General features: G+C 34.6%; 3 protein-coding genes across 6 annotated transcripts; 2 read left to right on the forward strand and 1 right to left on the reverse strand.

Moving 5' to 3' along the window:
* Positions 1-2,008: 2,008 nt before the first annotated feature.
* On the forward strand, positions 2,009-5,029 carry LOC107018984 (ABC transporter G family member 6). The gene is made up of 2 exons (XM_015219575.2): positions 2,009-3,140; positions 3,215-5,029. The coding sequence occupies exons 1-2, from the start codon at positions 2,397-2,399 to the stop codon at positions 4,721-4,723; spliced, it is 2,253 nt and encodes a 750-aa protein (XP_015075061.1). The 5' UTR covers positions 2,009-2,396; the 3' UTR covers positions 4,724-5,029.
* A 2,356-nt stretch (positions 5,030-7,385) lies between these two features.
* LOC107020016 (stellacyanin-like) lies at positions 7,386-8,609 on the forward strand. The gene is made up of 2 exons (XM_015220362.2): positions 7,386-7,583; positions 8,078-8,609. The coding sequence occupies exons 1-2, from the start codon at positions 7,418-7,420 to the stop codon at positions 8,467-8,469; spliced, it is 558 nt and encodes a 185-aa protein (XP_015075848.1). The 5' UTR covers positions 7,386-7,417; the 3' UTR covers positions 8,470-8,609.
* A 512-nt stretch (positions 8,610-9,121) lies between these two features.
* LOC107020399 (SAC3 family protein A) lies at positions 9,122-25,289 on the reverse strand. Of its 4 annotated transcripts, none has more exons than XM_015220746.2 (14): positions 24,999-25,289; positions 23,879-23,947; positions 21,485-22,327; positions 20,262-20,702; positions 18,164-18,265; positions 16,870-16,967; positions 16,238-16,400; positions 14,688-15,182; positions 14,433-14,573; positions 14,188-14,247; positions 13,051-13,181; positions 11,833-11,966; positions 11,538-11,752; positions 9,122-9,686 (listed from the first exon to the last, which is right to left on the reverse strand). In XM_015220746.2, the coding sequence occupies exons 2-14, from the start codon at positions 23,930-23,932 to the stop codon at positions 9,585-9,587; spliced, it is 2,979 nt and encodes a 992-aa protein (XP_015076232.1). In that variant the 5' UTR covers positions 23,933-23,947; positions 24,999-25,289; the 3' UTR covers positions 9,122-9,584. The 4 variants fall into 4 exon arrangements, with proteins under 4 accessions (XP_015076232.1, XP_015076233.1, XP_015076231.1 ...); XM_015220747.2 differs by having other exon boundaries at positions 14,688-15,116; positions 21,479-22,327; XM_015220745.2 differs by having other exon boundaries at positions 21,479-22,327.
* Between the last annotated feature and the right edge of the window lie 133 nt (positions 25,290-25,422).

Below are 25,422 nucleotides of genomic sequence, written 5' to 3' on the forward strand. Positions count from 1 at the left end.
CAAAAAAAGTCAAAAAAAATATGTTTGACGAGGATTAAATTTACTCATATGAGATTATATTTTTTAGAAAAAAATAATAAAAATTTAGATTAAAATTATTATTTTTTTCATTTCTGTTAGAGGAAAAGGGTATATGTGAGCCATTTGTTTACAAGTAGGGGTATATATGAGCCACTTTCATAACAAGGGGTATATCAGCTCTAAATGACAAAGTTGAGGGGTATATCAGACCCTTTTCCCATATTTAATTAATTCTTCAATACATATAAAAGATTTAGATTATTTTTTTTAAAAAAAAAAAGCTCATATTTGGTCCTCTAAATCCTCCTTATTTGTATGGTATATGATATAGATATTTTTCACCAAAGTTTTTAGATATGAAATTTGAGATAATAAAAGGTTTTTAGATATGAAATTTGAGATAAACATTTTATTGACTAAACATTTGTTAAATATGTAAAATAAGTACAAAATTATGATATAATATTGACCATAATAAACCTTTTTTTAGTGGGGGTCTACATAACTATAAATGGTAACAACAAATTATTAGTCTAATATAAATAAGTTTGTTCTATTAACCACATAGTTAATCAGCTTCTACTCAAGTATTATGACTTATTTCTTTACATTAATATAGTATTAATATTAACCAAAAAAAAAAGTATAAACCTAAATAATCCGCTATCGCTACAAGCTCTGCAAATCACAATCGCTACAATCTTTGTAAACCACACAGTTGATGTGAACCGCACTATGCAAGCACTACGTAACTAGGTCGACTCAAAAGATATTAAAAAGAATCAATCCTGATCATTCGTGTCTTTTATTACTAATCAAGAACAGTTATTTTTTTAAAAAAAAGGAAACTTCATAAATCAATTTTGGCCTTATTTTATATAAGTAAAGTAAAGCAAAGATTTCATATGAGTGATTGAATATCCAAATAAGTATTATTTATGTAGTAACTTATAGTATGAGATCATCTTCATTAATTCATGCCTTATTTTTCCACCAATAACTATTTTTTGGCAAAACAGTAGATAACCATCCATACCTAATTTCATACAAAAGTATTCTTGTGACCAAACTTCATCCAACCACATTCTTCCACGTGTCCTCCCCCACACCCCCCCACTCCCACCCCCTAGGGGTGAAAAAGAAAAACCAAATGTGTAGATGTAAAGAATTAGGAGATATAGGTCACCTTACTACTTATTTCAACTCCATTCCCCTTACCACACAATTAATATATATATATATATATATATATATATATATATATTTAGTTACATATTTTAACAAATAGTATAGGATATTACAATGTGAATTGATTTTATTATATCATATATCAGTATTTTAGTTAAAATATTTTGATTTAATATATATCACTTTTATGTTCTTAATATTAATCGTTATGACGAGCTGATAAACATATATCATGTTTAATTAGTGTAACGATAATTAAATGAGATGTTTTAATAAGAGATAAAAGATAGCTATTTAGACAAATGTATACTTTTATAATAATAATTAGGATTGTTAAGTATTTTTCTTAAAAACACAAAACTTGTTAAATAAAGAGATGATTTTTAATAAGAGATAAAAATGGGCTAATTTAGATAAATGTATATTTTTATGATTAAGAATATTAAATATTTTTCTTAAAAAAACACAAAACATATATTATGGAATGGTAATCAAATGAGATTTTTTAATAAGAGATAAAAGATAGCTAATTTAGACAAATATATATTATTATGATTAAGATTCTTAAATTTTTTTCTTAAAAAGAATACAAAAAAACTTTAAAAAGTAAAAAATATATAATTTGGACCAAATATAGTAAAAAATTGAGATATATATCCTTCTTTTAAAAGCTAACCCCTACCCCACCATGACCTATAATAATTTAATATGTATTATGAACATTAATTAAATTATATATCAAGATCATAAATCTTGGTCTCTATATATATAGCAACACATCAAGAAACCAATCAATATCTCAAACTCTTTTAATTTGCTTTTCTTGAAGAGAAATACAAAGAGTTTTTTAGTAGTTGTGGGGACTTTGAAAATTGTTTTTAGACAATCTATTGAGTCTCTTTTTCACACACAATTTGCTTACCTACTTTCAATCTACTACATAAGTCTAAAAAAAAAAAAAAACTATATATCAATTACACTACCATAAATTCCCACAAAATTCTTCTCATTTCTTACCAATTGTTCTAATGTTTTTTTCCCTATAACCATACACCAAAACATCGAATTATTGTATAATTCGTCGTTTAATCAAGCATCTCATCTCAACATCAGAATTGAATATTTCTTCTCGATAATTTTGAATTATATTTTTTTTTTAAATCTTTATACTATCAGTGTGACAACGGATGTCAAGGATAGTAGCGGAAAATATGTTACAAGGGGGAGAAAATGTACAATTTTATGATCAAAGAGTACAACAAGCCATGGAGATGTCACAAGCAAGCGCGTACACTTCACCCACCCTAGGCCAAATGCTAAAGCGCGTGGGAGACGTGAGAAAAGAAGTCACCGGCGATGAAACTCCGGTGCACCGGATTCTCGATATGAGTGATACTCAAAGCATATCATCTCACTCTCTTCCTTTTGTTCTCTCCTTCAACAACCTCACCTACAGCGTGAAAGTCCGCCGGAAAATGACTTTTCCGGCGATGCTCCGGCGACCGGCCGCCGGAGTTTCCACCGGTGATCCCGTCCCCGGAGAAAACTTGTTCACGAGGACGAAATTCCTCCTGAACAATATCTCCGGTGAGGCTCGGGACGGCGAGATAGTCGCCGTCCTGGGTGCATCAGGGTCGGGAAAATCGACCCTGATTGATGCCCTCGCGAATAGAATCGCGAAGGAGAGTTTAAAAGGAACGATAACATTGAACGGAGAGCCGCTCGATTCGAGATTACTGAAAGTAATCTCAGCATATGTAATGCAAGATGATCTTTTATATCCAATGTTAACCGTTGAAGAAACGTTGATGTTTGCAGCTGAATTCAGACTACCACGAAATTTATCAAACTCAAAAAAGAAAATGCGAGTTCAAGCTCTGATCGATCAATTAGGATTGCGTAATGCTGCAAAAACAATCATTGGCGATGAGGTACGTTTTTAATCTTTCATCAATAGAGTGATCGCGTTTTTTTCTCAAAACTTTAATAATATTTTTGAAAACAGGGTCATCGCGGAGTCTCTGGAGGCGAAAGACGTAGAGTTTCAATTGGAATTGATATAATTCATGACCCAATCATATTGTTTCTAGACGAACCAACTTCAGGTCTTGATTCGACTAGTGCATACATGGTGGTGAAAGTTCTACAACGAATAGCTCAGAGTGGTAGTATTGTGATCATGTCGATCCATCAGCCAAGTTATCGAATTCTTGGACTGTTGGATCGAATGCTCTTCTTGTCTCGTGGGCAAACGGTTTATAGTGGTTCACCTATGAATCTCCCACATTTTTTCGCTGATTTTGGTCACCCAATACCAGATAGTGAAAATCGAACAGAGTTTGCCCTGGATCTGATTCGCGAACTAGAAGGGTCCCCTGGAGGGACAAAGAGTTTAGTTGAGTTCAATAAAACATGGGAAAATACTAAAAGGAGTAATGAAAATTCTGAAATGTTAACACCAACTCATGGATTGACATTGAAAGAGGCGATTAGCGCGAGTATTTCAAGAGGGAAGTTGGTTTCAGGGACAACGAGTGATATTCATACTAGTCCAGCATCAATGGTTCCAACATACGCGAATCCATTTTGGATTGAAATGGTTGTCTTGTCCAAGAGATCATTTACGAATTCTTGGAGGGTGCCAGAGTTATTTGGTATCCGTCTAGGGGCAATCGTGGTCACGGGGTTCATCCTAGCTACAATGTTTTGGCAACTTGATGATTCCCCTAAAGGGGTTCAAGAAAGGCTTGGTTTCTTTGCATTTGCTATGTCAACAACTTTCTACACTTGCGCGGACGCGTTGCCTGTGTTTCTACAAGAAAGGTATATTTTCATGAGGGAGACTGCTTATAATGCTTATAGAAGATCTTCCTATTGTCTATCTCATGCTCTAGTTTCTTTACCAGCATTGATCTTTCTTAGCTTTGCATTTGCTGCTATAACTTTTTGGGCTGTAGGCCTTGAAGGTGGATTTTCGGGGTTTTTGTTCTATTTCGCGATAATACTAGCCTCCTTCTGGGCCGGGAATTCATTTGTCACGTTCCTCTCCGGTGTAGTTCCTAGTGTAATGTTAGGTTACACCATAGTGGTCGCGATCCTAGCCTATTTCCTTCTCTTCTCGGGATTCTTCATCAATCGCGATAGGATTCCACCTTACTGGATATGGTTTCACTACCTGTCTCTGGTGAAATATCCTTACGAAGCTGTGTTACAAAACGAATTTGATGATCCAACAAAGTGTTTTGTCAAAGGGATTCAATTGTTTGATAATTCACCACTTGGTAATGTGCCTAATGCATTGAAGGAAAAATTGTTGAGTACAATGAGTAACACATTAAATGTCAAAATTACAAGTTCAACATGTGTTACTACTGGGGCTGATATATTGGTTCAACAAGGGATTACTGATTTAAGTAAGTGGAATTGTTTGTGGATTACTATTGCATGGGGGTTTTTCTTTAGGGTTTTGTTTTACTTTAGCTTGTTGCTTGGAAGTAAGAACAAGAGAAGGTGATGAAACTACACCTCGATCGGGAGTCGTGAATTCAGAATTTGAATACAGATCGTGTGATCAATCAGAGGTGAATCCAGATCGAGATACATCCATTGCTTCTATCATGGATTCATCTTCGCACGTGCCAAGGATTGTGTTTGAATTGTAAACAAGGATGTTTTTTTTTTTTAAAGTAACAATGTGTGTGTTTTCATGTCTTTTTACTTGAAGTACGTACTCTTTTATTGTAATAGAATAAATGTAATATTTTTTTGACAGTCTAATGAATTGATTATCGCTTCAAAGTCGATGAATTTAGAATTTGAATACTGATCGAGTTCAGAGACATTATATAGAGATTCACTACTTCTATGATGATGTTTTAACGCAGGGTTGTGTTTAAATCGTAAACAATGAATTAAGTTGGGATTTATTTTTATTTTTTGTTATATGTTTTTTAGATTTATTTGTTTATTTTGAAGGTACTCTTTCATTGTAGTATTATTATTTTATTTTATTTTTGACAATTTGACTATATTATTATTATGTCAAAGTTTATTTGGTGCAAAGTAGTTTGGAATTGAAAATCAAGACAAGAAAAAGAAAGTTGCTTGCTTGAAGCAAATAGTAGTACCCATGCACATGTAGGTCACCAAATTAAACTGTTAATGAACTTTAAAAAAAAAATTATAATCTTATATTATAGTTTGACACGTAAATCATTAAAAAAAAAGTTAAAATTTTAGAAGATAATTTTCATAAGTCAATGATCTATCGAAAATAATTTATCGATATATTCATCGAAGACAGGAATAAGGTCTTCATGCATACATATTACTCTTCGATTTTCACTTATAAAATGATTATATTATTGTTATTTTATAAAGTACGACTTGACATGATATTTTAACAATTTTTTTTTAATTTTTGTAGAAAAATCATAGAATGTACTACATAATGCACTAATGAAGTTTGGAAATTGGTAGAATTTTTATTTTATGCAACTTTATTTGTTTGTATTTTTCCCCCATACACCACACAATTATAAATATTCTTCTTTGTAATTTGTTTTGCATTTATCTCCTCAATTTTCATGATTGTACCTTTGGGGGGTTTGTGGGGGGGGGGGTACCCTTGTCCAATACATAATTGGCTTTTTTTTTTCATTTATTAATAAATTAATATTTTATATCTTCATTGAAATATCATATTTTATTTGATATTATAATTTTTTATTAGTCTGTTTCAAAAAAAAAAGATAGATTTTTAATATTATTATAATTAATATTAAATTATTATAACCATACAAATGATATGACAAAGTTTCAAAAACTTCATAAACAAAAATATTATAGGCAGATTTATATCATTATTTAATTATATTAGCAACATTTACATGTTTGAAACTTTTGGTCATATGTTTATATTTATTGTCCACACTATATTTCAACATCTCAAACCAAAATATTTCCAGGCTGGAATCACATGCAATATTGTTGATTTTTTTGTTGATTTCCATCCACTTATGATTGGACATATATAGTAGCGTACGCAGAATTTTACGTAAATAGTAATAGTTACTATCGTAACTTAATTTCTTGTAGCATGAGGTAAGAGTGGGCATCATATGGAGTAGTATGGTATTTGAAAGTTTTAATATTGTAATAACGATATTCGATTTTCAAAACACTATATTATATATCAGTTTCATTCGGTAAATGTCTCATTATATTAATCATATTCAAATACATTTCTATCAAAATTTTAACTTTTAAACATATATTTAGTTTATACTAATTATACTAGGCTGCATATTTGTTAATATGTTAATGATTTACGTATGTATATATATACCATACCAAATGTCATAATATTAAAATTATAATATTGAAATTTTTTATATGATATGATATGATAATTCGATATATACGTAAAACATGTGTAATAAATAAGATTTACTGCACGTATAATGAAAGAAAAATATATATATAACACAAATTAGTTGGATTAAATTTCAATTATTTTGTTTCATTTTAGTACATAGGAGTCTTTTAGTCATTGTCATAAACTTGTAATATATCAGTAAAAAAATGCAAAGAATATCTAATGGCAAAGAAGTTAATTAAACTTTATAATGTCATATCGAGTCTCTCGAGCTTAAATGAAACGATACGAACAATAAAGACTTAACGAAACATCATACATACTTACTGTAGAACCCAACAAAATAATAAAAATTGTTGAATCCACTATTTGGTTGATAAATTCCTTACTAGATGAAACCATAATCACATTCTTTATAGACAAAATAAAGAAATTAGATCTAGTTAGGTGTTAAACTACCCTTCTAATAAGTTCATCCATTCTCAACCACTCAAACCTAAATAATAACTTAAGAATAATCTACATTAGTCCATCACATAACTCATTTCTAATCAGAAGTTTCATGTTCGAGCTTTTATATGGAGTTGCTTTCGTTAGGCAAACATTTTGTTCTTAACTTTACCGCAAAAATCGTAATCAGACCTCAATACGAATACCAGAATCAGGGTGGAAAATAAGCTATTTTAACTAAATAATCTTTTTAATCTTTATGTAGTTATTAGTTAGGTAATCTAATCATAAGTCCACCTATAATACATAGTTGTATATATATGTGTGTGAATATGTTATATATGTCCATTTAATCATCTTTCTTCTAATAATAATACAATTATGGCAAAGCCTCTTCTAAATTTTGTAGTTTTGATTCTAATTAGTTTAATTATATGTTCAAGTTCAGCTACTAACTACATTGTGGGTGATAATTCTGGCTGGGATATTAGTACTGATCTTGATACATGGTTACTAGGAAAGAAATTCAAGATTGGAGATGTACTTGGTAAGTATCATCGATCATAATATTCTAATATTAAGTTATACACACTAATAGTTTTTTAAAAAAAAATATCAACTCAATTTTACGGCCGTAATAGGTTATTACATAGATTTACTTCTCGTAGGTTAACTTAACCAGATATCGTAAATGTTCTTGAAAAAATAAGGATAAAAAATATCCACTCAACTCAACAAAATATCTTAAACTTTTAAGATCTTCATAGCATTTCCGATAGTAAATCATCTCGTATTTGCCCTTGACTATAACGAAGCTCCTACATGAAATATAATGGAGGTAACTTTAGATCATAAAGGGCAAATTTGGACTTCTTTTTTGAAGTTTTTTGCCACGTGGAGTCCATCCAACCCACATTGGAGCTTGTTAAAGTCAAAATACAAATACGAGACGACTTGCTAACAACAAGAGTGAATAACCCTAAAAGAGTAAATTTGATGATATCAACAATCACATCGATTATAATTCTTCTTTTTTCGCAGTGTTTCAATATTCATCGCTCCATAGTGTGTCCGAAGTAACGAAGGAGAATTTCATGGGGTGCAACACAAGCAATGTGCTCGATTCGAGTAAAAATGGCAACACAACTTTCACATTGACAAAGCCAGGGGATAGATACTTTGTTTGTGGTAATAGGTTACATTGTCTTGGTGGAATGAAACTTCATGTAAACGTAGAAAATGCAGATGGTGCAGCAGCAGGATCGCCTGCTGCTGCACCATCACCAGAGGGAAGGGCCTCATTTTCCCCTTCTTCAAGGAGCAAAAATCCATCATTTGTGCCTAATTTTGCTTTGTCTAATATTCATGTTAGATTGGATTCTATGATACTTGTAATTCTTGGTTTTTTGTTGTTTACAATTCCACTAGTGTAAACTTGAGGATTTTTCATTTTTCATTATCAAAATAGATTGTTTGTTTGTATATCGACTCCTCTGGCAAGTCTTGTTATCCCTATAGTTGTTTATGTCTCGAGTTTGAAAAAAATTACTATAATTTATCTTTGTTTGCGTTACATATTAGTCAATATTTTTCACAAATTTTACGAACAAAAGCTCTTATTTTCACATCTTATTCCTCACCTTAACTAGGATGAAGAAAATGTTATTGACTAGTTTTGTATAAAAGAGACAAATTGCTACCAAAGGAACCAAGAAAAGTAGAGAAGTAGAGAAAGGTAAAAGTTTAGTCCCACATTCATACACATTAAAGCAAGTGACTTGGTGACCAAATCTAATTAATGAAACAAAATATATTATTACACCTAAATTTATATCTACTTAACCTACCAATTAAGAATCTAGATTAGTCGAGCTAGTTGAAGTTAACTGGTCCGACTAATATAGATTCGCACCTGATAGGGCCCATTAAGAAGTATTCATTCACAAAACTCAAAACCCGAAACCTGTAATTAAAAGGGAAAGAAATCTTATCTTCCTGCCACACCTCTTGATGGTTGGTTCCTTCCATATCATTCAATCATTTATTTCACCTTTTCTAGTAAAGCAAATATGAAGACAGTAAAAGGAATGGAGAATAGAAAATGGTTATTATTAAATCTTGTCGAACCCTAACATGTCGGATCAACAAAATCGGTGAATTTCGAATCACCTTATCTTACAACTGCAGGCTAGGTAAGCAAATATACATCAAATTCTGGATCCAAACTACAGTACAGGTAGCTGTTGCTTATGATTTTGGTCCCTCTATCTCTATGTATATTGCTGTCTCTAAAAGAATCAAGAATTCCCCAATCAGAGATTTAACAACAGGATTGAGCCATTACACATACATCCCCCAGACCATTAGAAACAGCTCCTTGTAGTACACGTTTTACAATTATCCGACTTTTGTATTGTTATAAATCAACGAACCTTGTCGAGTTCCAGTATGAATACCCATGACGGAATTTACTTTCCCCTTGTATCTGGAGCAGAAGCATTGTCCTAGCATTGGATCACCCACCATTGTCACCAAATGAACGAGGTTCCTATGCCAGATTTCGTGTCAAAAAATCATTAACAGCAAGACTGGCATCTCCATGTGACACAGCATCTTCAGGTTCTGGCATATAGAGAGTTGACACAGATGCCTGAGCATTTAAGAATAAATGAACTGTGAGTGCATAGCATTTCATGGAAGAAAAAAAAAAAAAAAGAGAAACCAAAAGGAGCGAACAAAGTTTGGACCAAGTTAAGGTGCTAATATAACATCCCCTGATCATAACAGATCTACATAAACAGTTGCTAGAAGCATTCAGCCATAAAGAATACCCCTGTAATATTCGAAAAAGTCTCAAAATACCCCTCCTCCACCTATTGGGTTAAAAATACTCCTCAGTCAACCTTTTTATTGGATCTTTAATTTGATTTGGGTCAAGGAATGGGTTATGTGGGTAGGAGAAAGTTTGGTAGGTTGGAAATTAACTTTATCCAATAGAAAGACGCCACATAATAATTATTTAATTTTATAGATGTTTAAATGTCTATTTGTGCACATCCAAAGTTAAAGGTCATAATTGTCAGCTGACGCCGAGTTAAGGGTCATGTTTATTTATTTGTCATTTTAATATGGGGTCCAGCATCGAAAATTTGAATTAGAATGGGTCCTACTCTAGTTTTATGGTAAATGAACCTTGGGCTTAACTCAACCCCAAAAGCTAACTCATGCGGGAGGATTGCCCAAAACCATAAGAAGAGACCAAGGACCCCTTATCCCACCAATGTGGAACTCCAACATATTTATTGCACTCTTGGTTCATAATCTAGGTATTTACTTCATAATCATTATATTATTACCTTTACTTTCTAGTTCGCGTTGTAGTCTTTATTTTGATAATTACAAGAATCTATTTAATGTTCAAAATAACTTCTTTGTGAGTCCTTTAATTATTCATCATTGTTTAATTCAATTATCGTAAAGATATCTTGGTAAATCAACGTAAGAAGTTTTATCAAGTTCCATTACATGGCTAAATTCTTGGACTATGCATACAATTTCTCAAAAAAACTACATATATAACTTGAATACAAATACCGTTCTTTCTTCCCTTAAAAGAGTAATTGATTTGGTAATGAAATGTTGAAATATAGTCGATCTAATATGTGCTTGGAGGTATATTGTCATGCATTTAAAAAACGGCAAAAAATCAAACTAAGCGACAAAAACTGAAGCGACAAAAAAACCAACTTAATTGGTTTGGTTTGATTCCAGCATCTGAAAGACTGACTTAACTGGTTTGGTTTCCTTTTAGAGGCAAACCAACCCAAAACCGAACCATGAACACCAATACCAGGCACCAACATGATTCAAGCTAATGACATGTGAACGATTGATTGCATGACCACGAGTGATCATTGAAAAGACTAGAAGGCTTTACAAAGTTTGATCTAGAGTTGCCGGGTTAGACCAATATTAACAATGGTAGACCAGTGTTAACTGGGAGCTGACCCAGATTTGACCATTATTAGAATTTCTAGGACGGAAAGCATGGCTCCACACGTCGCACTAGCCCGAGACTCCTTTTATTATGTTAGCACTTCTATTATCTTAAGTACTTGGACTTGGGCCCAAGCCCATTGTTTAGCTAGTAGTATTAAGTCTCAGTAATGTGCATTTTTTACCCAGTTTTGGATAATATGTTTGTGAGGCCCTATATAGAAACCTTTTGGGTTCTTAAAGAACTCCTGTAAATTTTATATATTTGGATCAACTGTTACATGATTAGGATGTAATTATTTTCATATACTAATTGTGGCTGAATTCTATCAATTTGGTTCCTATATCCTATCTTTCTATCTCGTCTTAAGTCCATTCTTATTTTCTTTGTGGATTTTTCTTGTTTGCTATTTCTTTCCGTCGTCACCTATCGACACATCCATACCATGCTACTTGTAGAGTGGTTGGCATTAAGTACTTCTGTATAAATCAGGAGGCAACGCACCTTTGCATCAAACTGCATCTCTCCAGGATTATCGGAAGTGAGGCATGCGCCATGGGCTTTCAACCATTCCACACAATCCTCAACACCATCTGTGTCCTCACTTTCTTCACTTGTGAAGCCTAAAACTTGGGCAATGTAGGTGACCGGAACAGTAGGCCGATTCGAGCGAGACATACATCTAACCGCCGCATATCGCATTTTATCAGCATATAGATCTGCAAAGACAAGTACACATCATCAAATTTAGCAAAATAAATGCAATAGCTAAAAGTCCACCATTAGGAACAGAACACACCCATAAGACACGTGTTAAGATTAGGAGCTGTCTTGTATAATCTGAAGTAAGCAACATAGTTTCCAGTGGACACAGCTGCTCGAACTGACAGAGCATGTTTAACAGCATCGTTCTGTCTAGCCTCTGCTGGTAATCTGGAAAAGGAAAATGCACAACAGAATAGATTAACATTGCACGTTTGAGAAGAAGGGTTTTTCCAGTATGTATTAAACATTTTTTGAGCAGATTTTCTCAAGATACCAGCACCCAGGTGTATGGAAATTGAAGCCAGGTATACTATGAGTTCGACGAAAATAATGGATTAGACCATAGAAAGACTACAATTCACTTTCCCTTTGTGGCCCTAGTATTACCTTTTGCAATATAAAATAAACTCATTTGAGCTATGGACTAAATATTGTGACATTTGAGATTTCTATTCAACTTGAACATAAGTTGATGCCCTTTTTTCTTTTCTTTTTTTCCTAGATTCAATTGAAAGGAAATTTTCCATCTTCTCTTCACACTCTCCGTCTTCTGCTTTCTCCCCCCTCACTCCCTTCCTTACTATCACACCCCCAAAACCCATCTCTTCCCACCCTAAGTCTATCTTCTTTTTTTTTTTTGGTTTTCTTCCTTGCATAACAAATCAAGATGAACAGGGGAATGGACACACTCCTAAATTAAGCACAAGCTTAACTGTTCTGATTTAGCCTAAACTTTGACAAGCTTATGTTCATATTAAGGCCAAAAATGAAAAGGTAATAAAGTTTTGCATAGAGGTCAGGAATTAAAATGCATAAGTCTAACTGGCCAGTGAATAGTCATGCAAACTCATAAGTCATAACTAGCAAAAGGTATGAGTTGGTGATCCACACTGGTTGAACCTGTTGCATAGCTAAGTCATAACTAGAATGAATAAACCATTGAGGATTTGTCAACATCTGTCTGCTGCAATTTAACCTCACAATCATCCTCAAGGTTGCAAAAAGCAAGGATGTCACGGATGAAATTATTTACATGCAAATCTTACTAGATTGCCTCTTCTTTTTTTTCTTCCATTTTGCAGTTGCAGATGCCTAAAAAGGACTAACCAGAGGAACAGCAAAAGTACTTTGGGTGCTTGTAAGCCAAATGACAGAATCGAATGGAAGCAGACAAATAAGCAACACGAAAAGACTTGCAGAAGTTTCACAAAAAAGAACGCAAGAAAACCAGTATAGTAAGTAGCTGACTGACCTAGACAACGCTAATAGCAGATCTCTGTTGTTACTAGAGTGCAAAAGAACACAGAGTAGATTATATGCAACAAATTCCATATCACACCCCTTTATTCCTTCTGCATAAAGCGTTTTTAGCTGCGACTGACACTGCATATACCAGAACTAAGAGAGTAAGTAAGAGTAACACTCAAGCAGATAAACCAATGATGTCTTCGCAGCAAATTACACATTTGTTCATGACATGTCCAAAAACTTTGATCCCAACGCAATTCAATATTGCAATTGTGCCAGCATGTACTCATTTAAAACAAGAAAAAGATTAAAAAGTTTTAAGAACACATTAAGGTAATAGTTCAGAAAAAAACTTCCCAACACAACCTCACGATTTAGGGCGGAGGTGGGGAACATCTACTATTTCTTCGATCAAAATACATAAGCAGCTATAAATATAAATTTTACTGCTCAGAACACACTGCTTCTCTGCGTGTTGAAAAAGACCAAAGGAGGACACTAGCAGAAAGAATCTGCATCTAGAAAAGAGAAAGGATATAGGTGAAGCTGGAAAAATATGGGCAGTCATCCAATCCAGTAATGCCTAAGTACTAATAAAGCATCAGGAAGGAGTGACCCAACATTAGTAGTAAACAACCAACAGAGACAATATGCCATTTATGTATCCAAATATTTCAAAATAAGGACTTATTTGTGGCATAAAGGAGACCATTCTTATACCAGCAGTGAACTCCTGAAAGGGCTGTAAGAACTATAATGGCAATACTAACAAATAATCACATCGCATTGTACCAGCTTAATTTCCTTGCACGTGCGGGCGTATAAAAGGATTTGAACCATGGAAAAAGGTAGCATAAATTTTGTCCATAGAGCGCCAGAAACATTTCACCCTGATATACTTAAAGTTCTGGATTGGAAGTCCCAGTAAGGGATTTCACTCTAAACTAAATTCTATAAATTAGTACATAAACTTGACTGTAAAAAGGATCCAGCATTCAATAACATTAAAACAAAGAAGTGTCCAACTGAAATATAAACTGTGTGGAAGCACTTTCAGACACACTAGCATACAAGAAACTTCAGAGAGGGATTAAGATTCTAAGAAGTTATGACTGAAAGTTCCCACCATGGGAAGGAGTACCTGATTAAATTCCGACAAGTCCCCAACTTCTATTGCCAACCGACCATGTGTTTCATACACCTAAAACAGAAGGCAGGTAAGGAAGATATTAATAAGAAAAAACAATACAACATCGATTGTAAAGAAAGTTCATATCAATCATTTTCAGAAAATAAATTCAGTTCCTAGAATAGCCAGTGTATATGATGATGAAAATTTTATGTCTTGCTCCATTTGAATAGTGAAATTAGCACAAGGAAATATACCTTGACTGTTAACGCGTTGCGTATGCGTTGGACTGTAAGATCTTGCCGTATTGATTTTAACTGATCACATTTGTAAAGGTAGTTCTTCGGAGAACTTTGAACCATTTTTAATGCTTTTTCCAAGACTTCTTCTGGTCTCACCTGCAAAGGCAGAATTACTTTTGAGAAATCATCAAAACGTGCGAAGTGAAAATTGCCAATAGATATGCATTCCCCTTGAATCTCAAGTAACAACAGAAAGAATTAAGAGATTACAGTTGCAGGGTCAGGTGCAGAAGTAAGACGTAAGTAGCGTTTCTCAATTTCCTGGCAGGTTCCTTTGACAGTAAGAGCATCCCAATCAATATCTTCAACAGCACAGTTACCATTTTCCTCAATGTTTCTACTAAGCACCAAGGCAGTAGCCCTCCTTGCATACACATTTCCAGCTCCTCCATTTCTGGATCGATTATCATTAGCAGCTATGCGACTTCCATGCCCTCTCTCAAAACGCTTTGATCGATTTTCACGTCTCTTTCTTTCCTCTGGTGTATCTGCCGCTGCTCCTGCAGCAGATTTATAGGCTGATTGACTTCGTTCCTTATCACTATCACTGGATGCTTCACCGTTATCTGTCACATCCATTTCATCACCAACACACTGCCTCTTAGCTGGCCTAAAGACATCAGTTTTGGGGGTTTTCCGCTGTGGTAAAGAAAATTTTACATGACTCGAATTATTCACCTTGATATCTAACTTTCCACCTGAAAACTGTATGCAATCACTCAGATGAGAGACATTTTATTTGGTCATATGGATCTGGTAACAAACTGATGGAAGCCAAAAGATTAGAACACCCCAGGCTTTAAGAGTTAAGTAGCACTAAGCCAAAAAGACAAGTATCAGATGTGTCAATCTCATGTAAGAAGAATCATAGCTGGGTCAGGACAGAGTTCACTTGAGTACCTAAAACAACAATTTAGCACCCCTTGACACAGTAATAGATCCAATTCGATCTTGCCTAAGAAGCCGCTTTGGTTCATGCGATGCAAAGAAAACATAGTATGCTGCCTAACCCAAAAAGTAGCCGATGGTTGATTCTACTTGTATCATACTATTATGCTCTAAGAAACCTGGACCAATAGCCTGTTTGACCAAACCTTAGGGAGGCCAAAATGCGTATTTTTCTAAAAAGTGCTTATTTAAAAAAGAGTGTAAGTGTTTGACTAAGCTTTTGTGAGAAAATAAGTGCTTTTGTGAATAGCAGAAGTTGTTTTTCATACACTTAAAAAACTAATTTCCCCAAAATTGCTTCGAGAAAAGAACACTTAGAAGCACTTTCAATATCTTGGCCAGACGCAATTTATTACTCAAAAGTGCTTTTTAAATTTACTGGCCAAACACAAACTGCTTCTCACTAAAACTTAAACTTTTTTGAAAAGCACTTTTCAATATAAGCTGATTTTAGAAGCTTTGGCCAAACAAGCTATAGGAGAAAAGTTTTTTCATGAATTATGGAGGATTCTAAGAAAATATATTGTGGAAAACATTACAATCTCTGACACAATAAGTATGTTAAAGAACTAATAGAATTGAACACATTTTTTGGTTGATACTATGCACATTTATATTAATCGATCACCAAAAAATAAGGGGAAGGAGCCAGAGAAGTCATGAAGCTGGAGAATCCTGGTGCGGATAAATAAGCACTCAGCAACCTAGACCACCTCGTTAGATTCTTCATTTCAAGCAAGAGGCTGAAGTTGGTGAAAAATAGAAAGAGATAACTGTAGAACCTTTTATCTTCAAAGGCAGAAAACTATTACCTGTTTATTCCAACTCCCATACTTAGAAGCATCAGGAGTGACTGATGCAGGTTGGACGGTTGGTTTCTCCACTTCTAAAGGCTCCCACCTACTTTTATATCGCCTACTCGGACTTCTCTTACTTTTTGGAGATGAAGAAACTGGAGCTGAGAATATTACTCTTCTGCATAGAAAAGGAAGAAGTCAAAATAGTCCTTGAATATGATAAAAGATATCTAACCGTGAGGGAAAATTCATCAGCATAAAGGGGAAAAGGCTCATGATTATGTTCCCTAATCAGGGAAACTACACTATATACGCAGAAGTGTTTTGCTTTCAACTGTGAAACAAATACTTAAGCAAAGTAAAAAATGAATGGGAAAAAGGAGGAAAAGAAGTTTGTTTCTAACTACTGAGGCAAAAATTATTACATTTGCACTTTGCACTAGCTGTAAGATAACAACCATATGCTAGGTGAAGTACAAATGCATAGACGAGATACAGTAATTCACATTCATGCCCTATGACAGCTACTTTGGTAAGTCACACGTGCGTGCATTGTATATATTATTATATTTAGATTTTTGTGTGAGCCCACAGCATGTGCATGCATAAGGTTTGCAGATCAGTTTTGGGAAGAGTAGAGAGCATACTCCTTCTTATCAGCATCCACACTGGACATGGGGAAAAGAGGCTCGGTGTCCCAGTCTCTTGTATGAAGTGTACCGTCAGCAGTTGCCTTTGTGATAATCTGCAGATTATGGTACATTTAAGTAACAGAGGGGGCAAGGCAAAGAACCATGCATCAACAGAATGACATATCATTATAGTACAAGTAAATCAAATGTTAATCAATTAATATGACTCATTATGTTGCAAACAGCTCAAACATTACCCAATGATATCAGCATTAGCATTACTGTAGATGGGACGCAAAATAATAGATATAGTTATATAGAAGAGCAATGGAAGGACGACCATGGCTATGAAGAGTTGTACAATGAGTAATACAAATTGTACTATGTACTTGATCAGTTGATCATATCTTATTTCCTTACCAATTGCCTCTCGACACGTGTAATATACGTGCGTCCATTCTCTTTTATATCATTTCAATTTTATTGTCCATCATAAATTTAAAATATCAAGTCATTATCAGTTTCATTCATATTTTGTGGACCCTATTTGTCATTCAAGCTTCACTAAATGTCATCAACATACTATATGTTCAATCAAATATAATAGTAATATTTTTTTTATTCGACCAATAGTAATACTTTTAAGCATATATCATCGAGCCATGATCAAAAAATTTGAAACTAATATTTATCATGCTAACAAAGCTAAAACAATATTCCAGTAATAAATTACATTTTCATCTTTAAGATAGATACCATAAACGTATTTTTACTCGAAGTTCTATTATTTTGTGATGTACAAAAAAAACACTAAAGAGAAATGTTGTCGTGTATTAGATAAATATGGTTTTACTATTATTTAATAAGAATAATAAATTACTTGACTTAATATATTAATAGCTTATTAAATTTGCCGGTCAGTTCTATTTTGATGCTCGAACTACAATGTCTATGTAGTGCTAAAAACCCATATGTTATTTACTATAAAAATGGGTATTCAAGTAAGTTATCAGTTTCAAAAAAAATGTGTATTCAAGTCTCTAATTTTATTTCTTTCTAAATTTTCTGGCAACATCATCATTGATGCCACTTCTCTTTTTGAGCCAGATGAGTGCTCCTCATTCTATGTTCTAGCTATTCATAACTAGGAAGTTACTCAATTGCTGCTTGCTAAACCGGCTATAAAGCATTATTATCTCCATACCATCTGAAAATTCTTCATTAAGTCTCAAATAATATCTATGCAGCTCATTACATGGCAAGAACTGGAAAACGACCGAGAGAAAATCTCAAAAATACACTAAGATACCTCCTTCATCACAGCTTGGGATGCCACCATTTGAGTATCATCCTTGCACCGAGCCAAAGCCCTTTCAACATAACCACAAAGTGATTTAGGAAAAGTATCAGGCTGCAGACAACAGAAAGATCACTTTAATTAAGCACGGAAAACAAATAATCTGACATTTATTTGATGCAATGCAAGAATAAATACCATGTTATGACATGTCACCATTATCCCAATTCCCAACTATTAGTTACCACTAGAATAAAATACCAAGGTTTCTCAGATTGTGTGGCGACAAAAGTACAGAACACAACCAAGGAGCAGTATTTCATCAATAAAACCTAACAGTTGAACTGTCAATCATAACAAGATAGAAGATTGCAGCGTCAAAGTATCATATTAAAAAAAGCTGCTCCTTACTCCTTAATAGTTCAGCAAAATCAGAAGTCCTACCAATATCGAAATTTCATGTACAAGTGATTAAACCAAGTTGACACAAACCTACCAGTTTAGCCATTAATAACTATATCATTGTTTCAACATCAACTTGAAAACGCGAATCCCAAATTGAAAAACCCGTTAAGAGTATTTCAAGTGAAATAATTGCAGACTCACACAGCTTTAACTTTTTCCCAAGTGAAATTCATGTTCAAACACAATAGACTTCCAGATAACCTTTTCCAACTTCCATCTCAGATTCTTTTTTTTTCCAACTTGAACCAAATATCGTCACCAACATTAATAATTAATAGATTTAACTTTAGCAAGCAAGCATGTTGCTTTTCACTTCAGAAGTTGTAATGATGTCGACCATGAATAGGTAAGTTGGCTATTTCTATTCTCACAGCTACACCTAAAAGATAATGCAATAAAAGTTCAAAAAAACTCTGCCCGGCTTTTACCATAATAGAATATACATTTACACAGACCTCGCAGACGTCTCAGTAGATTTGTTCACTAGACACATTTAAATGACCAAGAAAATGATTATAAAATAACCCATCTTCGCCAAGCTTGGGATGCAATTGTTTTATCCAAAACGAACATGTGAGCTTATCCACATGCGACTCATTGGAACAACTCTGAAGGTTTTCCTGATAGACCAATGGTGATGAGTGCCTTTAAAAGCCCTAACTACATCTGTATTAAAGAAATACACAACCTACCACCCAAGCTACTGATTCACTGGTTATCAAAATATCCTCTGCATAACTATTCCGCCAATATCACCCATAATATAAATCTTCCTTACTAAAAGCACACAAATCAGAGAAAATATGGAACTCCAGAATATTAAATCAAGTTAGTCTTCCTGATATTGATAAAATGATACCACACCAAATACACTTGACAAGTGACTTCCCAAATGCACTTCTACATATTAGACTAATGGAGTTATTTAGAGGGCTATATTAGTACTAGATCATTCTTGTCAAGCGCATAGGATCATTTGCTTTAATAGGATTTAATTAGCATCATATCATTATTTTTGAAGAAAAACTTCGGCAAGTTATATGAGAAAGGTCCTAAGAAGTGCTACTCAACCAAGGGTGTAAAGAAGTCTAATCAATGCATATATGGAAGTTTAGAGAATGGCTGGCCCCTCCAATTGGTAATTTGGTTTAAGATGAAGTGTTTTGTTAATGGCACCAAGTAGATGCAAATAAAGTACAAAAGATAGTAAGCATAAAGTAACCCTTTTCTCAAAAAAAAAGATAGTAAGCACACAAAAGAGTTTGTTAGCTCCATTCGAATATGTACTCCCCTCGAATTCGTTAATGCATTGGGGTTTTCGAATTTCCTCCTACAAATTATCCATAGTGACTCCTCATAACAAGCATCACTTGACCAATTCTAAGAGAATCTTACAACAACATACCCGGTGCAATCCCCTAAGAGGTGGCTGGTCTAAGAGAAGCTTACAACAAACATAAAGGAACACTAGCACAGATATCTTCTAATTGACTATGAAGATGAAAGACTATCAAGAAGCAAGTGAAAACTTTATCATCTTAGTCAAGCATTTGAACTTTGTCCGTCAATTATGCAAAGTTATGTTACAAAACTCAATTTGTGATTGCATGTTTTACTAAAATGATCAAAGTTAAAGGTGTCTAACCTTGAGAGCATTCTCTGCAGCATTAGATGATACTTTTTCATTAGTTTTTGGTAAGGAAACGCTGACATATGCAGGTTTGGCTGCTGCATTAGTTGTAGAGCTTTGCATATCCAGCTTTGGTAAACCCATGGTCAATGTTGAAGTTATTCTAGGGTTTGTGGGAATCTGTAGTTTGCTAGCACTACCTGTATCGCCTGGTGTAACAGTTTGCTGCATAGTGGGCAAGGATGACTGATAATTATAGGGCATCTGATAAGAGGCTTGATATTGTGTGCTTGGTCCTTGGGGACATGAAGAACTTTGTTGAAGGTTTTCATGAGAAGGGGTTATGTCTAAAGGCTTTTGACCATAAGACTGTACTGGATCAGGCTGCTGATTTTGGAAAGAGGGAGCCCAATGTTTCCAGTAACTATCATGAACGTTTCCACCTACAGCAGGAGACTGACCCAAAAAAAAATTGAAAGTTAAGTTCATTAGGCAAATCAAAAAGAATTCCACACATAACATGAAGGGAAAGAGAAATGAAGTTGCTTTTCTCAGTGTACTGAGTATTGAAAAGCAAAAAAAATGAGGCACTGACTGCAATGACAGTAGATAACATCTCTTCTTCTGTGAGTAGCTGGCACTCAACAACTCGCACAAGATAGAAGTTGAATATCCAGACTATCAAACGTATAATAAACACGAAATGATATTTAGACAGCAGAGTTAAAAGAGCATACAAGGCATTGCTTACCAGATCTTTAGCAGCTTGTTGAACAAAAGAACAACTAAAATAGCAAATTAACCTAACATGTGAGTGTGATACATGATTTATCACCATCTTTTCCGTCTCTCTGATTGCTTAACATGGTTTGAATTTAAAGAGGATGTTTGGATGGACTTATTCTAAGTAGTTTTAGGCTTTTAAGATCTTCTTTATTTTTGGAGGTGTTCGGGAAAGAAGAAGTGCTTTTAACCACTTTCTTTTAGGCTGAAAAAGCACAAAAACAAGCTAAAAGCCAAAAGGGTATTCCAAACTTATGGCTTCTAGCTTATAAGCTACTTTAAAAAGTCTATCCGAACACCCCCTAAGTGAATTACATGACAACTGATATCCAAATAGGAGTCTAGACGCATGCATAAAAGTTATGTCTCTACGCATGCATAAAAGTTATCTATTATAAGTAAAACTCCAACAGAGTAACTCATTTGTGAATTGCATGTAAAGGAAAAACCTGCACCGCAGACAATGCGGGCAAACCAGATTCTGGCTTGCCAGGTGGAGCATGAGATGCCGGAGCCTGGACACCTGAAGCTGGGTAACCCGCAGGAACAGGGCAACTCAGACTGGATACATTAGAAACGGAAATATTTTCTGTTCCAGGAGCACAGGGGACATCATTTTGTGTATGGTTGTAATAATCGGCCCATTGCTTGTACTGTTGTTGATACTGTGAAGCCGCAGGAGCTGTGGTAGAACTGTATGCGGCATTTGAATCAGAACTGTAGCTTGGATACTGATGGGAAGTGTATGTTGCATATTGTCCTTCATGCCATGCGTTCGTCTGGTTATTGTAAGCACCACTTGTGTAACCTCCAGATGTCTGGTAATCACCAGGATTGTAGTAAGTGCTTGAATAACTTGCAGGCCCAGCATAAGACCCTGTATTCTGTAATGAGGAAAGGGGCTGATAAGGAGCACCTGTATTTTGATATGCTCCTGATGGCTGAGGATAGGATTGATTAGGTTGTTGTTGATAGCCATTATAGTAAGCAGCATATCCTGTATTGTTGTATCCATAAGGATCTGTACTTTGATAGGTTCCATAGCTACTGTAATCCTGCTGTACATTTGTGGCACCGGAACTTGGCGTAGTAGCACTAGCTGCAACATTCAATCCATCTTGAACATTCCTTGAAGGCGGTGCAGCTTGTTGGTCATGATCATAACCAGAATGTGAGACAACTCCATTTTCCCTGGCATAGCTATCTGCACCATGAGCGCTCCATGGTGCAACTGTAGAATTTGGAGGAGCGTAATATGAAGACATGTGATGTTGGTTTGGATCGACAACCTGATGATTCTATATAGGGAAAAAAAAAGGATTTAAAGTCATATAATGAGAAATCAACTCACCTATCCAGAACAATTTATAGCAAGAGCAGTACATGATAAAGTTGCAGAAGAATAATAAACTGTAAATATAAGCAAGTTAAAAGAGTTTGGTGGCTGAAAGAGGAGAAGCATTTAACGCTTTCACCATTTGAGTAAAGGAAACATTTAATCAATCAACATGTACAATGACCAAAAATTATACATGTAGTGAATGTCTATCCATTAAGGCAAGAGCACACAGTTTCGGCTCATAAGAACCAGTTTCTCAACATAAGGATAGTCGGTGTCAATGCATCAAACATGACCTTCACAAAATCTATCTACATTGTTGCCCAAGAATCTCCACGATAAACATAAACATGACACATACCAATGTAAGTAAAGCCTTTCATACTTGTATTGATGGATAAAAGCAGAGAAGGCATCTTGATTTACTACTTACAAACATCGCTAGCACAAGACAGTCAATTGTGTCTCTCCAGCATCAGAGTGACTTGTCATATTTACTTCATCAAGAACTCTAACTTTTGTGTATCTCATTACTAAACATTAACAAGTTGTACATACATTTCAATAAGGCAGTTTTAGTAAGTGAAAAGTCAAACGACTTTTTCTTTAATTTTTAATTTTCAAACAATTATTTATTTATTTTTTCGATGAGAGTGGAGTCCGGACCAGCTTTCGAGCACCTCGACTAATTCCACAAGATATCTGTCATCTCCCACCCGCAAGAAGTTAGATAACTCTGTCCACCAAGGCTAGGACAGATGGGAAGAGTCACTTAGTGTTTGTTTTGCCTGCACTGAGTTCTGAACCCGAGAACCTCAGGGTTCTCAACCACTTTATTGACCACTAGGCCACATCCTTGATGCTATTTTTTCAAACACTTTCAAGTACTTCATAACATAAAATCTTGTGATTTCTACTGCTTCTTACAGTTTCTAGATATACAAATGTTATACAAAATACTCTGAATCGATGTCCAAATTCACACGGACTATTAGATGACCAATGGCAGATCCAAGTACAGGTTTGTGGGTTCAGTAGAGCCCATAGGTTTGCAGTCGAACCTTATATTTGTGTGAGAACAGGTAGAAATAATAGAGTTAGATGTACAGTTCAGAACTCATCCTTCAACTCAAAACCAAGTAAAACCAACAACACTTGTGTTTGGAATCTCCCACTATGCTTTCCCACATAACCCTAACACGACAATTCTTTTTGGTATTGATGGAGTAAATATATAAATAATATAAGAAAGAAAAAAACAGCAGCAGCACAACTGAAAGCCTCACTTCTCTCAGAGAAAGGGAAAAAACTAAAACCTTTCAATTACATTAGGGCATCATCCCGCCATTATCTTATGTTCATTTTGACACCATCATCACAATTTACATATATTAAGTATGTTAAAAAATATTTGCAACAAGCAGAAATCTATTTGGACCATAATGACATACATTTTTTTCCAGAAACGAAGTTTGCATAAGAGAAGAGGAAGTACAATTCGAGTGGTTACCTCCTGTGAACTGGGATCCAAAGTGGTCACAGTGGCAATTCCTTGATTCATCATCCTCTCATTAACATCCTGCTTAACCAAACATTTCAGTATTCAGATATCTATAACAAAATCACCACAACACACAAGAAAAAAGATAGTCATAAGTTGAATTGCAGCCTAATGGTTACAACTCCACCTTCTTACATTCATAGGTGGTTCAAATCCCACAAAAGGATCCTTTTCTACACTTCTATCCCAACTATTTAAGTGCCCATCCCTTACTCCAGCAAATTTTATGCAAGAAAGAATTTAACCAGGACTAAAACTGCAGTCTAATCATTACATCTCCACCAATCTATGTCACAGCTGCAGGATTCCAAACCTACAAAAGTGGTTTCTACGTTTCTATCCCAACTATTTAAGGGCTCACCCCTCACTCAAAAATACTTCGAAAAAACAAAAGAGAACTAGAATTGCAGCATATTATTGCAACTCCACCTACCCATCATTACATGAGCAGGTTCCAATCCTACAAAAAGTGCCCTTCATAAATTTCATCTAAACTATTTGCAAGACCACCTTCAACAACAATAACAACTATGCCTCAGTACAAAACAAGTTGAGGTCCAGTATGCTTTGGATCCTAACTATTACATGTGCAGGTTCCAATCCCACAAATAATGTACTTCTTAAATATCATCTTGACTATTTGCAAGTCAACCTTCAACAACAACAATTATGACTCAGTACCAAACAAGTTGAAGTCATTATCTAACAACTAAAGAGCTCATCTATCATGCTTCCAGCATATACTGATACAACAAATCAGTTAAACAGCAAATATCCTACTTCTACCCATATCATAAGTGGTCTTCATCTCACTTGCACAAAATCCCCAACACCCTTAACACATCCAATAAGCATTTACCACCACAAACACTCTCCTTAAGCCCAAAGTACAAAATGTCAAATTACGGATTTGTCCATTCACCATGTTTATAGGTCCAAAAAAATGGGGAAAAAAACTAGCTAGACATGGAACTACAGCTGCAACTTTGCCTACATCTATCATACTTTCTAATCTCACAAAAAAAAGGGGCTTTTTCTAATAAATTTGAGCAACAAAAAAGAAACTAACCGAAATCTGAACAAATTGAACAGCTTGAGCCTTCAAGGAACAGAGAAACAATCAACCTCGAACAAAGCAGCACCCATATATATGTATTACCAAAGCAAATTGAGACGAAAAAAAACAAAAAAAATATGGAAAAAATTGGAAAAAAAAAAACAGAGAACGATTAGCAACGAAGAACGATTACAAATATCGATTTGGTAAGGAACTACAGTATAATATATGATTCGAAGAACAGAATTATTCAATGTTGAAGAAGAGATTTTTGATTTATGAAACTAACGTCGGTAGAGAAAATGAAATACGGAGATTTGTGTGTGTATATATATATATGGCGTAACTTGATTTTCAGTCGAAAAAAATTTCAAACCCGATTGACTTATTCGGGTCGTAATTTGGGGGGGTCGTTTGAGTTCTTTTTTTTCGCATT

This window comes from Solanum pennellii, chromosome 5 (genome assembly GCF_001406875.1).
Source record: "Solanum pennellii chromosome 5, SPENNV200".
Lineage (NCBI taxonomy): Eukaryota > Viridiplantae > Streptophyta > Magnoliopsida > Solanales > Solanaceae > Solanum > Solanum pennellii.